This window comes from Ovis canadensis, chromosome 2 (assembly GCF_042477335.2).
Source record: "Ovis canadensis isolate MfBH-ARS-UI-01 breed Bighorn chromosome 2, ARS-UI_OviCan_v2, whole genome shotgun sequence".
Lineage (NCBI taxonomy): Eukaryota > Metazoa > Chordata > Mammalia > Artiodactyla > Bovidae > Ovis > Ovis canadensis.
The window spans coordinates 225848271-225864472 of NC_091246.1; the positions used below are offsets into that span (position 1 = coordinate 225848271).

At 38.4% G+C, this 16202-nt stretch overlaps 1 protein-coding gene across 8 annotated transcripts in view; it reads right to left on the reverse strand.

Annotated features, from left to right (window-relative positions):
* Window positions 1-564: 564 nt before the first annotated feature.
* USP37 (ubiquitin specific peptidase 37) overlaps window positions 565-16202 on the reverse strand; it is an 85694-nt gene continuing 70056 nt past the window's right edge. For all 8 annotated transcript variants that reach the window (XM_069578345.1, XM_069578344.1, XM_069578343.1 and 5 more), the window contains 6 exons: window positions 11430-11596; window positions 9367-9427; window positions 4728-4843; window positions 2795-2864; window positions 1927-2065; window positions 565-1422 (listed from right to left, as the gene is read on the reverse strand). In XM_069578345.1, coding sequence (XP_069434446.1) covers window positions 1335-1422; window positions 1927-2065; window positions 2795-2864; window positions 4728-4843; window positions 9367-9427; window positions 11430-11596 — 641 coding nt within the window. In that variant the 3' untranslated portion in view covers window positions 565-1334. The remainder of the gene's footprint in view (window positions 1423-1926; window positions 2066-2794; window positions 2865-4727; window positions 4844-9366; window positions 9428-11429; window positions 11597-16202) is intronic.

Consider the following 16202-nt stretch of genomic DNA (forward strand, 5'->3'; position numbering starts at 1 on the left):
TATTTTAGGAAGAGAATTCTACTCTCAAACTCAGTCTTTATGTGGTTTCACAAGCTGCTTAACCAAGCAGGTTATGTCAGCTGAGTGATATAACTCACTTAAATGTTGTACCCCCATTTGACCTCAACTCAAAGCACCTAGAAAGTAATAAATCTATTATGCACCTTTGTTATTTGTTAGCTTCTGGAATTACCTAAACCTATCACATTTTAATTCTCACCCTGTTTGAATAGCAAGGAAAATGATTAATGGTTAAGCTTTTCCCGCAGCTCACGTGCTTAATTTCACCTTTGCAGCAGGGCTTTCAGCTTTAGTGGCCCAGAGTTTCAGCTTGAACACAAGAATACTCCTCCTGACCTCTCTATGTTTGGGAGACAGAGATGCTAGTATTCTTCATTCTCCTTAGGTATTCTTGTTGGGGAGTCCCAACTGGGACATCACTTTCCTAGCTCTTACAGTTTTTGCTTCAGTCTGTTAGGGTAATGCTTGCTCCATGGAAGAATAACACAGAAGAAAAACAAAAGATTCTATCTTCACCACAATACAGATGATACACAATGAACATACTGTGTGAAGGATTCTTTTGAAAGAAAACACAAAGTGTACAATGAATATCAAATGTGGCAACACAGCACATTCCAAAGCACCAAAAATCCATTTCTTGGGACTGCATGTAAACAGCAAAAGCATTACAAATCCATGAAATATATATATATTTTATAAAAGCTCCTCAAGTCAGATGGCAGAACTGCCCCTCCTTTGCCAGGAGGACAAACTGTCATTAGTGTAACATGGAGAGCTGGCTTTCCAGTGAACTTTACTAATAAGAAACACACATGAAAGATCAGACTTGAGTGAAATTACTCAAGGAACATAAAAGCTAAATGCCAAATGATATGTATATCTTCATACATTTCTCAGGTGAATGGACTCTTTGACAACTTTTCTTTTCCAAACTGCTGTGCTATTAATTTTGAGCAGGCATACTCTGGTGGCCTATTCTAACTCTTTAAGGCTCCATTCATTCCACAAATATGTGTGTATGTACATATATATATATATATTTACAACATGTATTCCTAAGACAAAAGGAAGTGCCACTCTTGTAGGAGAAAAAAAAGGATAATCAGCTACAGATGTGAGACCAGTTTCCATAAAACAATTAATATGGAGCGTTCCGCATAATTGCAGTTTTCGTCTTTTGGTTTGGCCCTGAGCTGTTTGTTGCTCCCGCATCAAGTAGAGTTCCAAATTCTTCTCAGGCAGAGGAAAGCGAAGTGGGTGGCAGTAAGAGAGAATATGCAGTGCACACTGCCAACCCAGGGGTTTGCTCCTCATGAAACCTGACGAGTGGTCTTCCCCACTTCCAGGTTAAGTGCCTGAGAGTTCTTTTCTGTTTCCAGCAGCTCATCAAATATCTCCCTTAAAATAAACCCCCAAAAAATTAAACAGGAAATTCAGTGAGCAAATACAAGGACAGACAGAAAAATAGACATTGATAAAGCCTGCATTATCCCATTTGATGCCTAAATTGTATTAAATAAGCAGCTCATTCATTTTGTTATCATCTTAACCCCATGTGCTGATTCTTGAAAATACTTAGAGGGGGAATGGCAACAGCTAGCTTTGATAGAAAGGCTATGTATTTCCCATCTATGTAACTCAGATCTTCTAGCTGATATAATAAAAGACAATAACAGGACAGCTTCCATCATAATAAGCTCTATATCTACATTTTACTGTGAGATGAGTAGTTAATGCTGAGTTAAGAGAAAAAACATTTTGGAAATATCAAGATATGAGCCCTAATAAAAATAATAAATTGTCAACCAATTTAACTGATGGGTACATTTTATCCTTAAAGAAAAAAGAAAAGAGTTTAGCAGATTTTAAGCCAAAAACTTCAGACTGGGCAATGCTTCTTACTTGTGCATATAAAAGAAGATGTAGCCACTCCGATCTCGATCGCTCTGAACAGAAGCCTCTTGGATTTTAGATACCTCTAGGTCATTATATGTAAACCATGCCTGCTTCTTAATGTCGTACACATCACTAATGTAGTGACCTGAAAGAAATAAAAATTAAATTTTTAAAAATAAAATACTGAATTTTTCTCAGGTACAGGAAATGTCAGAAACACCCAACCCCATTTCACCTTACTTCCAACAATATTTGTAAAACCCATTTAAGAATTACAGAAATTTAAGGGGGGAATACTGGAGAAGGAAATGGCAACCCACTCCAGGATTCTTGCCTGGAGAATCCTACAGAGGAGCCTGATGGGCTATACTCCACGGGGTTGGACAAAGAGTCGGACACGACTGAGCAACTAAACAGCAAGGGGCAAATATGCTATGCTAGGACAACTTTTCTGATACATATATTTTGCTTAGAGAAATCTGGGTCATTTGTGAATAGAAAAATCAGAACAGCTGTACCTATTAACACACACAATGTGATAAAAGAAAATATTTCAAAGTTTTTCTTTTTTCTCAAAAGATTCATTTATTGAGCACCTCCAAGTGACACACCTTTGCTCTGGTGCCTCATGGCACCCCAGGATGACCCTGGGCTGGGTTCACTTATGTGGACTTGGGCCCAATCTCATAGCTGGCGTTCTTTCCTCCTCAGCAGTCTGCCTCTTGGCTAAGGCTCCGAGAAGGTCCCCCAGGGTTCAAAGTTTTCCATGATGCATTCAACTCACACCTCACAAAGCTAGGCTCAGAGAAACTCAATAAGGAGTAAATGCTGACTGGTCCATTTATAAAATACTGAAATTCTGATGTCCATTTACCTGAAGAAGAAGTGCTACCAATGTGACTGACAACACTGATGAGCCGATAGGAATGAGGAAGATTTCCTGTCTGGAAAACAGAAGTGGGCATGACTTTCAACTCTTAATTTGTATAAAAGCAAAACACTAAATTTATTATCAGAGCTGACATGGGAAGTTTCAATGTGTGGGGGGTTAGACTCAATAAAAAACTCAGTGGTTGGTACTATTCATATCCTTTGACCCAAGAATTATACTCCCAACTAAGAATTTATTCTAAAAAAGTAATTCAAAAGAAAATGTATATATGTATAAAACTATTCACTGTAGTATTATCTATAATAATGAATAACTGGAACTAAAATACACCCAGTAACAGTTAAAGGTTACAGGTATTTCAACTCAGTTCAATATTATTCAGTTATTTAAAGAAAAAAAAAAAAAGGTTCAGCAAAATGTTAACTTGTTTTTAAAACCTACATGAGCATACACAATATAACTATAGATCTATATGAATAGATAACGTTAATGGTTAAGTACTAAAAAACAGAATGAATTTAATGAAAAAAGTTGCTATATTGTTATAGGGATTATGGATAAACTTTTATTTTAAATATTTTAAGGAAAAGAAAATAAAACTGAAAAGTGATACTCATGCACTTTAGGCATTACTATACAAAATAATTCTGGGAAGAAACTGGAAAGAAATATAGCTATAGGTAGTCATGTATGGATGTGAGAGTTAGACTGTGAAGAAAGCTGAACACCGAAGAATTGATGCTTTTGAACTGTGGTGTTGGAGAAGACTCTTGAGAGTCCCTTGGACTGCAAGGAGATCCAACCAGTCCATTCTAAAGGAGATTAGCCCTGGGTGCTCTTTGGAAGGAATGATACTAAAGCTGAAACTCCAGTACTTTGGCTACCTCATGCGAACAGTTGACTCATTGGAAAAGACTCTGATGCTGAGAGGGATTGGGGGCAGGAGAAGGGGACGACAGAGGATTAGATGGCTGGATGGTATCACTGACTTGATGGACATGAGTTTGGGTGAACTCCGGGAGTTGGCAATGGACAGGGAGGCCTGGCGTGCTGCGATTCATGGGGTCGCAAAGAGTTGGGCACGACTGAGCGACTGAACTGAACTGAACTGAAGCCAGAAACAATTAAAATGTTCAAATACTCTGATGCAGTAATTTATTTCTGAGGATTTCCTTAAAGAAGAAAATCCTAAATATAGAAAACATTATAATCATACACAGTTCCTTAATATTATAATGAAAAAAGAAAATTTAAATGCTCAGTGTTAGCTAAAAATTATATAAAATAAACAGAAGTTAGAACAGTGAGATCTGGGTAATTAAAATTATAATAAAAACTGGAAAATGGGATAAAAGCAATTATTTAGGGGGAAAAAAAGGGTTAAAAAAAGATTCCAAGAGCTCTAGTTAAAAGTTATTAATTCAACAGTTTTCACTGAGTAACAATCAACTTGTTTTAGTATTTAACCTTAAAATAGTTTTGGTAAAACTGAAAGTGATTTAACATATACGTAACTTTGAGAGCTATTACTAAGTTATTACCTAAATGGCTGGATGGCATCACCGACTCGATGGACAGGAGTTTGAGTGAACTTCGGGAGTTGGTGATGGACTGGGAGGCCTGGCGTGCTGCAATTCATGGGGTCTCAAAGAGTCGGACACGACTGAACTGAACATGTACATAAGGCTGTCAAGGATGTATTTTTTTTTTTTCCTCTTTCATTTTGTTTTGAATATTCTGTGTAAGTAATGAGAAGTAAAGCTCAAGAGAAAAGTGAGGACCATTTGATGGCTGCCAAAGGGGCAGAAATGAACCTGCAATGGACAATGACCATGTCCTTTGAAGCTAAGGAGCAGGAGGAGGAGTACTGATAACATGACCAGTTGTTTTACAAAAGGAATATAATGTCACCCACCTCAGCATTTCTTTTCAGTTCCTCAGCTTCAGCTTCTGTGTACTCCATATCTAAAACATCTTCATTTCCAGAGTCCTCATCAGAACCCAATGAATCCAGAAAAGAGTTGTTAAACTCTGAAGAACACAAAGACAAAGTCTTGTAAAAGCTCTCAGAATAGACACAAAGAGATACAGTTGGGAAAAGGAAAAACAGCTGGAAGTACATATTTATCATCCTAAGAAACAAAAGACATATTATTATTAGGGTTCCAACTCACCCAGCCTACTCTAGGGAATAACAATTCAGCCACCAGTTATCTGTAAAAGAAATGTTTCCCTTTGTTTTAAACATATGTATATCAAAGAGGACAACACTCTTAAGAAAGGAATGAAACTGAAAAAGAGAATATAATTTGTTCATTTCAGTTCAGTTCAGTCACTCAATTGTGTCCGACTCTTTGCGACCCCATGAATTGCACCACGCCAGGCCTCCCAGTCCATCACCAACTCCCAGAGTTCACCCAAAATCACGTGCATCGAGTCGGTGATGCCATCCAGCCATCTCATCCTCTGTTGTCGCCTTCTCCTCCTGCCCCCAATCCCTCCCAGCATCAGAGTCTTTTCCAATGAGTCAACTCTTCCCATGAGGTGGCCAAAGTACTGGAGTTTCAGCTTTAGCATCAGTCCTTCTAAAGAACACCCAGGACTGATCTCCTTTAGAATAGACTGATTGGATCTCCTTGCAGTCCAAGGGACTCTCAAGAGTCTTCTCCAACACCACAGCTCAAAAGCATCAATTCTTCGGCGCTCAGCCTTCTTCACAGTCCAACTCTCACATCCATACATGACCATTGGAAAAACCACAGCCTTGACTAGACGGACCTTAGTCGGCAAAGTAATGTCTCTGCTTTTGAATATACTATCTAGGTTGGTCATAACTTTTCTTCCAAGTAAGTGTCTTTTAATTTCATGGCTGCAGTCACCATCTGCAGTGGTTCTGGAGCCTCAAAAAATAAAGTCTGATACTGTTTCCACTGTTTCCCCAGCTATTTCCCATGAAGTGATGGGACCAGAAGCCATGATCTTCATTTTCTGAATGTTGAGCTTTAAGCCAACTTTTTCACTCTCCTATTTCATCAAGAGGCTTTTTAGTTCCTCTTCACTTTCTGCCATAAGAGTGGTGTCATCTGCATATCTGAGATTATTGATACTTCTCCCAGCAATCTGGATTCCAGCTTGTGCTTCTTTCAGCCCAGCGTTTCTCATGATGTACTCTGCATATGTTAACTAAGCAGGGTGACAATATACAGCCTTGACGTACTCCTTTTCCTATCTGGAACCAGTCTGTTGTTCCACGTCCAGTTCTGTTGCTTCCTGACCTGCATATAGGTTTCTCAAGAGGCAGGTCTGGTGGTCTGGTATTCCCATCTCTTGAAGAATTTTCCAGTTTATTGTGATCCACACAATCAACGGTTTTGGCATAGTCAATAAGGCAGAAATAGATGTTTTTTCTGGAACTCTCTCGTTTTTTCGATGATCTAGCAGATGTTGGCAATTTGATCTCTGGTTCCTCTGCCTTTTCTAAAACCAGCTTGAACATCTGGAAGTTCACAGTTCATGTATTGCTGAAGCCTGGCTTGGAGAATTTTGAGCATTACTTTACTAACATGTGAGATGAGTGTAACTGTGTGGCAGTTTGAGCATTCTTTGGCATTGCCTTTCTTTGGGATTGGAATGAAAACTGACCTTTTCCAGTCCTGTGGCCACTGCTGAGTTTTCCAAATATGCTGGCATATTGAGTGCAGCACTTTCACAGTATCATCATCTTCCAGAATTTGAAATAGCTCAACTGGAATTCCATCACCTCCACTAGCTTTGTTCATAGTGATGCTTTCTAAGGCCCACTTGACTTCACATTCCAGGATGTCTGGCTCTAGGTGAGTGATCACACCATCGTGATTATCTGGGTGGTGAAGATCTTTTTTGTACAGTTCTTCTGTGTATTCTTACCACCTCTTCTTAGTATCTTCTGCTTCTGTTAGGTCCAGACCATTTCTGTCCTTTATCAAGCCCATCTTTGTGTGAAATCTTCCCTTGGTGTCTCTAATTTTCTTGAAGAGATCTCTAGTCTTTCCCATTCTGTTGTCTTCCTCTATTTCTTTGCATTGATCAGTGAGGAAGGCTTTCTTATATCTCCTTGCTATTCTTTGGAACTCTGCATTCAGATGCTTATATCTTTCCTTTTCTCCTTTGCTTTTCCCTTCTCTTCTTTTCATAGCTATTTGTAAGGCCTCCTCAGACAGTCATTTTGCTTTTTTGCATTTCTTTTCCATGGGGATGGTCTTGATCCCTGTCTCCTGTACAATGTCATGAACCTCTGTCCATAGTTCATCAGGCACTCTATCTATCAGATCTAGTCCCTTAAATCTATTTCTCACTTCCACTGTATAATCATAAGAAATTTGATTTAGGTCATGCCTGAATGGTCTAGTGTTTTTCCCTACTTTCTTCAATTTAAGTCTGAATTTGGCAATAAGGAGTTCATGATCTGAACCACAGTCAGCTCCCGGTCTTGTTTTTGCTTATTGTATAGAGCTTCTGTATCTTTGGCTGCAAAGAATATAATCAATCTGATTTTGGTGTTGACCATCGGGTGATGACCATGTTTAGTGTCAGACATATATAAATTATTTGTCTAGAATATAATTTGTTCTAACATATAATAAAAACATATGTTAGATAATTCAGATTCACTGAATACCCATAAGTATATGTTAGATTTAACACATTTGGTGCATATTATAGGTGCCACCAGCAAACATAAAGTATTTCATAGAAGAGAGACCATAAAAAGATCAACATCCTTTCATTTTCTTCAATATTAAACCATACTTTGAACAGAAATAATGGAAATTCAACATTTAACTAAGTTTTACCTAAAATACACTAAATAGATAAATAAATCCAAGATCCATTTTTTTCTTTTCCTCCTTAATGATGTGCTTGCACTGGAAGAATCCATCTATACTAATGGCTTCAAATAAAAAATCCCAGGAGCATTTGTAAAGAAACAAAGACTTGTTTTATGCTTGTTTAAAAGTCATGAACACTTAAGAATGGGAAGAACAGGAAGAGATTACAGCATCAAAATTCTGGAAGGTGGAATATACAGGGGTGACAGACTTAGCAGACCTAAGATAGTCAAAGCCAAAACCTAAGTTGGTAATGGAAAAGTTGAGAACCACTCCAATTTATATCACAGGGTCTTCAAAAGACACAACTTGGAAATACCAGGTACCTCTGAAATTGGAGGCTAAGAAGAGGATAAAAATAAGGATTAGGGAAAATGTTTGAGTTACAGACTCCTAGAGCCACCCCCCAACCCTACTTTATGCTGCTGGGCAATGACAGAAGTCTAGAGCTTTGCTCTCTGGAGAGTTGGTAAAACAGTCTCTGGATTGGCAGATTCCAGGCACAAGGGACCACCATACCGAACATGGGAGGAGACCACAGTGTGCATATTCAAAGATGTGAGTTACTCCCACCCTGACCCCCAGCAGGCCGACTATTCCTATACTTGGCTTCCAGAACTCTGGCAGCCACATCTTTTACCTTTAGGCAAAGGCATAAAACTAGAACACTTTCTTTAGGAATCTTACCAGCCCAAGGGGAGGCCTAAAATATTAATACCATCCCCTAAATAGCAAAATCCTATAAAACTCAAAGTTGACAAGCTCTAGCTATTCATATACCCAGAGCTTGAATAATCTTTTTAGTCCCCTACTCTTTTTTTAATAAAAAATATTTATTTATTTATTTTTTGGCTGTGCTGAGTCTTCACTGCTGTGCGTGGGCTTTCTCTAGCTGCAGTGAACTGGGGCTATTCTTTGTTCTGGTGCATGGGCTTCTCATTGCAGTGGCTTTTCTTGTTCACGGCTCTCAGGCTACAATGTGGGCTGAGTAGGTGTGGCGCACAGGCTTAGATGCTCCATAGCAAGTAGGATCTCCCTGGACCAGGGACTGAACCTGTGTCCCCTGTATTGGCAGGCGGAATCTTAACCACTGGACCACCAGGAAGTCTTCAATTCCCTACTCTTAATCATGAGTTGACAGCCAAGGATTACTAGATAACTGAGGAAAGGTTCTAACACGGAATATAGAGACCAAAATAAACACACAGGACAGAGCAAAAAGGAGAAAAGAGAATCTACTCAGGGAGATGAAAATGTCAAATGCACACAAAAAACTATGTTTAATATCCTCAGAGTTGAGATGATATTGCTTTCATGAACTACCCTACCCCAAAATCTTATAAAAAGTAGCAATCACAAACCAGTTCTTGAAAATTAGAAGTATAATAGACATAATATACTAAGAAAAGTTTGAAGTTGGTGATAATGTTGGAGAAACTTTCCAGACAGTAGAGAAAAATAACAAAAAGATGGAAAACTGAAGAGATGAGATAATTATGTTTGAGTGTTTGGTTTCCTCTGGGAGGGAGGGAACGGGTATACAAGTAACTTTTAAGGTTCTATTTCTTTACCTGGGAGGTGTTCAAATTTGTTATTGTTATTAAAAATGATAAAAACATTTGATATACTCCTGTGTGTGATACATTTCATCATACAAAAAAAATGTAATTAAAGTAATCTCCATACCTTGAAGACTTAACTCTGTAGCTCTTTTGAGGTCATCATCTTCTTTCTGTTCCCAAGCCTCCTAAAGGAACAAGGACAAAACTAAGGTATTTAAAGAAGTATTGATTAAACTTACTTAATAAGGATAAAACCAGCTGCTCTGAACGTATTTGCTAAGAATGCTTTCTATAAACTTATGAATGTTTAGAATATGACCTCTTGAGAGAGATGGAGTTCTTTACTTTTTCCAAAACTGTCTTCCTACTATGGCCAGTTTTAAACTACCAATGTAACTCTGACTGCAGATTTGGGAAGAGCTATGTATAGTGGGCTCTCCTAAGCTGACAAGGAGCTGGCTCTACCACATCACTGAGCTTACACCTATGACAACAAGATAAAACAAAATTTCCACAAAATACTATTCATAGATTTCTATGCTTTTCTAATATATCTGAGGTTTTCTTTAAAGAAAAAAAGTACCTCTGAAAATGTCTCAACTAGATACTAATTATACAAAGGAATAGGAAAATGCTGGCTACAAATTTTCCCTTTCATCTTGAGAGAAAAGATAATTTACAAAGAATGCATGAGTAACGAAAAAAGTATAAAACTGTTTTTATACTTTTCTCAATTCTAGACTTGTTTTTAAAGTTAAATATATAAGAAGCTTAGAATGAGCTATTTTGCATTATAGTCCTGGGAGCAATAATACTGTGTTCAATAAAGTCACAGAGGTGTTCTCTAAGAGGAAATATGATTACTTAAATTTATCCAAGTATATAAAGTCTACATTGAGACAAGATGGTAAAGGACTCTTTTTTAGTAATTAATAGAATGATGCAGGCTTCCCTGGTGGCTCAGCAGTAAAGAATCTGCCTGCCAACACAGGAGACATAGGTTCAACCCCTGGGTTGGGAACATTCCCTGGAGAAGGAAATGGCAACTCATTCTAGTGTTTTAGCCTGGGATATCCCATGGACAGAGGAGCCTGGGGAGCTACAATCCAGGGGTCGCAGAAAGTTGTGTCCACAACTTAGTGACTAAACAAGAAAGTGTGCCAAACTAAAGAAACCTTCATCTCATAATCCTCACATCTGAGAAAAATAAGACAATTTTAACCAGGTCAGCTGACAAGAAAAATATATCTTTGACTGTGAAAAGGAGGGTTGCTGAAATTTTTTCTTTTTTTTCCCCTTCTTTTCTCTGAATTTTCTCTTTTTCTGCAAAGGGTAACCCACCCCAGTATTCTTGCCTGGGGAATCCGATGGACATAGGAGCCTAGGGGGCTACTGTCCACAGGGCTGCAGAGTTGGACATGCCTGAGCATGCATGCATGCCCTATGAGGAACTATTGCCAAGAAATAAAATTTCTTTTCCACTGAAAGTAAGTTTTCTGAAACGATTACTATAAACAATTTGTAAAACAGTTTGACATACATATATTTTTGATGACAAGGCAATTAGGGAGGTACTTTTTATAAATAAAAGGATACAGAACAGCTGGTTCTGAAACAGTTTTAAAGCAGCAGTTCTCAACACTGCCTGCACATTAGAATCATTGCTGGAAGTTTAGGAAAAAAGAAGAAGAAAGAAATCTAGTTGCCCAGACCACATCTGAGATCAATTATATCAGAATTTCTGAGGGATAGAACAACCCTGGCATCAGTATTCTTTTTAAAGCTCCCTAGATAAAATGCAGTTAAAATTGAGACCCCCGATATTCTTTGCCTTAAAATATTAATGATAAAATCATGATTGCATATTGGCTGTTTTAACTGCTTACAAAATAAAGCTGGACTAGGAATGATCTCCAATAATCCATCTTGCTTTAGCATGCAACAAATCATGGTAATAGGAGGTAACCAACAAGGCATTTTGTTGCACATGGATTAAAAAAAAAAATCAATAATTGTTTTAAACCTAAGGAAAAAGCCCAAAGCAAGTTTAGTTTGTTTAGGTGGCTCAATGATTTACTGTATGTAAATCACCTGGAACAATGCCTGACATAAAGTGCTTAACAAATGTTTTTTACTATTATTATTGCTCTGTCTCTTGGAAAAGACAAATATGGAGATATCTCTTACTTGCTCCTGGAGGCTCTGAGCCAATGCCTGCTGAAGCTCCTGTTCCTCCCTCTCACGCTCCATATCATACTGCTGGAGCCAATCAACCTCTCCTTGAGATCCTTCTGGAGTTTTGTTCTCTTTATTTTCATCACAGTCTTTAGTTATCTCAGTAAAACTGGCAGGATCTGAGGAAGCAGAACAGAACATCACTGGGAAATTCTCTTATAAACTCTTATAAATCTCTGCACTAGAGTGACATGTATTATTCAAAGAGTAATGTATCCTAACCCCAGACATAACTTGCTTGGGACATACAATCTCCCCTTGCTACATCTAGATCAGGGCTTCCCTATCTCAGTACTATTGGCACTTTGGGTGGGATTTTTGTTTGGACTGGGGAGAGGGCTGCCCTGTATACTGTATAATATTTAGCAATATCCTTGACCTCTACCTACTAGATGCCAGTAGCAACCCCACCCTCTACAGTTGTGACAACCAAAAGCAACATGTTAAATGTCCCCTGGGGAACAAAACAGCCCTCAGTTGAGAACCAGTGACCTACAGTAATGGTTCTGAAACTTAACCAATCATTAGAAGCACTGTGGTTAAGGATGGAGACAAAAAAATAGCCATATTCATAGGTTATGTCACATGACCAATTACTAGGAGTAAACTATTGTTTGGGGTAAATAAAGTAAGAATTAGGATAGAATGATTAGGCTAATCATTGAGATTTCCCTTACTACACCGTATATCATGAGTGTTTTTACATTAACAATCATATATGCATATTCTAAATAAAAGAGCTACATAAAATATGTAATAAACATTTCATGTACAAGTGTATGACAACATATTATGTTTAAAACATTTACCCAGGGAGATAAGAAAAAGATTAATCCTTCATTTTTTTCTGTTCATTCTCAATTTCTAGATTAGAGCCTCCTATTGCTAATGCCCGGAGAAGGCAATGGCAACCCACTTCAGTACTCTTGCCTGGAAAATCCCATGGACGGAAGAGCCTGGTAGGCTGCAGTCCATGGGGTCGTGAAGAGTCGGACACGACTGAGCAACTGCACTTTCCCTTTTCACTTTCACGCACTGGAGAAAGAAATGCCAACCCACTCCAGTGTTCTTGCCTGGAGAATCCCAGGGACGGGGGAGCCTGGTGGGCTGCTGTCTATGGAGTCAAACAGAGTCGGACACGACTGAAGTGACTTAGCAGCAGCAGCAGTGCTAATGCCACTGCTTCATATGTCCAAACAACGAAGCATGATGTTCCGACCATTCAGTCAGTGCATGTTCTGAGTTCTAGTAGCATATCTCCTTACACTTACATGGATTGGAGGATAGCCAGTAGAGCACCCATTCATCACCACTGGACAATTAGCATATATTTTATATTTTCTCCTTATTCTAGTGTTAGCCAGAATAAACAGTATAGGTATAATTTTATTCTGGTTACCTGAAATTTCATTGTAATTTTTAATATTGGTAAGAGTGGGGAGAAAAGCAAGGAAACTCCTTCCTTCTTTCCCTTCTCAAACATTTTACCAAAACAAAAACTTTAACCTCAACAAGTTAAGGAAGTTCTCATAAAAAAAAAGTTTAGCCAGTCAGTAAGAATTTTGACTTTACAGGCTTGTTTCATATACACTGTTTTAAAATTAGTGTATGCTCTTTACCTGCCCCAATACTGCATTGGAACCACTGAAATGGTAAATACTTTTCCATAATACAGACAACTCTGAAGCTTACAGCATCTTGGTTTTAGACTAAATCAGCAACTAGTCATTTTTTAGTTGAACTGACTTACTGACTGAATTGGAGAAGGAAACGGCAACCCAATCTAGCATTCTTGCCTAGAGAATCTTGTGGACAGAGGAGCCTGGTGGGCTGCTGTCCACAGGGTCACACAGAGTCGGACATGACTGTAGTGACTTAGCATGCATGCATGCATTGGAGAAGGAAATGGCAACCCACTCCAGTGTTCTTGCCTGGAGAATCCCAGGGACAGAGGAGCCTTGGTGGGCTACTGTATATGGGGTAGCACAGAGTAGGACACGACTGAAGTGACTTAGCAACAGCAGTAACTGACTGAATATTTACCATTAAAACTAATTCTGAATATTCATTAAAAGAAATTCAAGATATATTAAGTGCAAAAAGCAGTATGATTCCAACTAAAACATTTTTTTTTACTCCTCCATTTTTGGAGAAACAATCATTTCCAAAGCCTGGAAGGGGTGGCTCTGAAGCATATAAAATCCTGCCTGTCCCTTTGGCCTTAGCTTACTGGACCAGGAATGAATATCTGAGAGTTAACCAGTTAGACCACTTCTGGAAATTCGGAACAGAGACATTCAAAGTTAGTTGATGTTAAGCACTTCAAGTGGAAAAAAGATTTGGGAGTTGAGGCTGCTATTTTAGGAAATAAGGTGAACATTATTGGGGATTCCCTGGTGGCTTAGAAGGTAAAGCATCTGCCTGCAATGTGGGAGACCTGGGTTTGATTCCTGGGTTGGGAAGATCCCCTGGAGAAGGAAATGCCAATCCACTCCAGCACTCTTGCCTGGAAAATGCCATGGACAGAGGAGCCTGATAGGCTACAGTCCATGGGGTCGCAAAGAGTCGGACACGAATGAGCAACTTTTATTACTTTTATTCAAAACATACTCATAAAAATAGGTGACAGAGGCACAATTCTTAACCAATAATTTTCAGCACTCAATGTAGCAATATATCTCATACAATCCTAGAATTACACTAGCAATTAATGCATGTGATAGCAACAGGTGTAAGAAAGTGAGATGCTAAAAAGCTCAATAGACATCTGTCTTCAGAACAAGATTATCAGATGGATACAAAAAACACTTCAGATCTAGAAACAAATAAGACTATGAGATAAAAAACACACTTTAAAGGAACTGGCACAATGGATCAGAGGGGGTCCATATGATAAAAACTCAACATTCTTATACTAAGTGGATCATCTGCTGCTTCTCCCATCCCAAACGAAAGCTGCTGCTTCTTTTCTACATTCTGTATTTCAGTCAAGGGGTAAGTGTCCACCCAGTGTTTTTTTTTTTTTTTTAAAGACAGAAATCTGGGAGTCATTCTGACTTCTCATTTACCTGCTCATATTAGATAAAGTGTTATTTCCCATCTATCTCTCGAATCCATCAACTGTTTTTTTTCCCAATGCCAAATGTTGGCTCAGGGTACATTAACTTTTGGTTTGGGCTACTGTAATAACTTTCTAACAGTTCTCACAGGATACTTTGGTTCTTCATTAAATTATGCACTACACTGCAGTGAATTATCTTTTTCAAATATAAATCTTTATCAAACACCTTTTGCTTAAAATTATTCAATAACTTCCTAATGCTTTTGAAATAAAAGTCCAAACTTCTAAACATGACTTTAGGCCAGGTAAAAACTGGAGACTGTGTAACTCTCTAGGCTCATCTTTTGCTTTTTCCCCCCTCAACACTACGTTCTAGCCATGCAGATCATTCTGCACTTTTAAGGTTCATTAATTTACCATGGCCTTTCTCACATCTGGACCTTCGCACACACACTCTTCCCCCCGTCTTTGGTTAACAGTGAAATCTTATTTAACCAGTCTTTCTTTCCCTCTTCAGTTGATTCAAGAGATGAGCAATGTGACGTGCTCCAAATATTTACTGAGAATCAAGCTATGTGCCAGGTACGCTAAAGAAGCTGAGGATATAGTGATAATTAAGGCAAGATGACCCTTGCCCTGAAGGAGCTAAAGTGCAAAGCCTTGGAGATGAAAATGAGTTTAGCATGACAGACACAAAGAGAGAATATCAGTATGGCTAAAACAGCAGAGTGAAAGAGCGGCAAGGTGAAGACAGGCCATAGTGAGAAGCCTGGATTAAGTGTAATGGCAAATCACAATAAGTTCTAGGCAGAAGGGTAATGTATGTTTTCAGAAAGATTACGCTGGCAGCTTTGTTCATGAAAGAAGGTCTGTCGTGGGGTGAGAGTGAAGGAAGAGACATTAGGAATCAACTGTAGTGGCCCAAGTAAGAGTTGGAAGATTAGAGTTATGAAGATGTTGATAAGTGATTGGATTCAGGATATATTTTGGAGGTATAGTAGACTAGACATATTGACGGACTGAATATGAGGTATAAACAAACAAACAAACAAAAAAATCAAGGGAAATATATTTGTGGCTTGAACCAAAAAACGGTGGATGGTGATACCACTTGCTGATGTGGTACAAGGTTACTAGGGTGGGGAGTGGCGGCTAAAAATCAGTCAACCAAATGGACATTTCAAGTAGGCATTTAAATATGTAAGTTTAAAGCTTAGGGGAGAGATCCAGGCAAGGATATGAATTTGATATTCCATCAGTATGTGAGGTTATGGGAACATATGAGATCACTTAGAGAGAGAGCTTTAGAAAAAAAGACAGCTAAGTATAGTGTTCTGGGAATATTCCAACAGTTACAGTTCTGATGAGGAAAACAAAATCAAAACCAAAAAAACCCTAGGATGAATGGTTGCTTTAGTAGGAAGAAAACACCAGGCAAGAGTAGTTTATAGAAAAAAGTTTATAAAGCTTTAAATGTTAAGGAGGGAATGGTAGATTTTATGAAATATTGCTACTATAAACTTGATAAAGACCATTTTAGTGGAGGGGTAGGGGTAAAAGCCCATTTTGAGAGCGTAGACAAGAGAATGGGAGATGGTAAGAAAAAAGAGAGACTGAGTAAAACGACTCTTTCAAAAGATTTTTCCGGGAGGGGAGCAAACAAA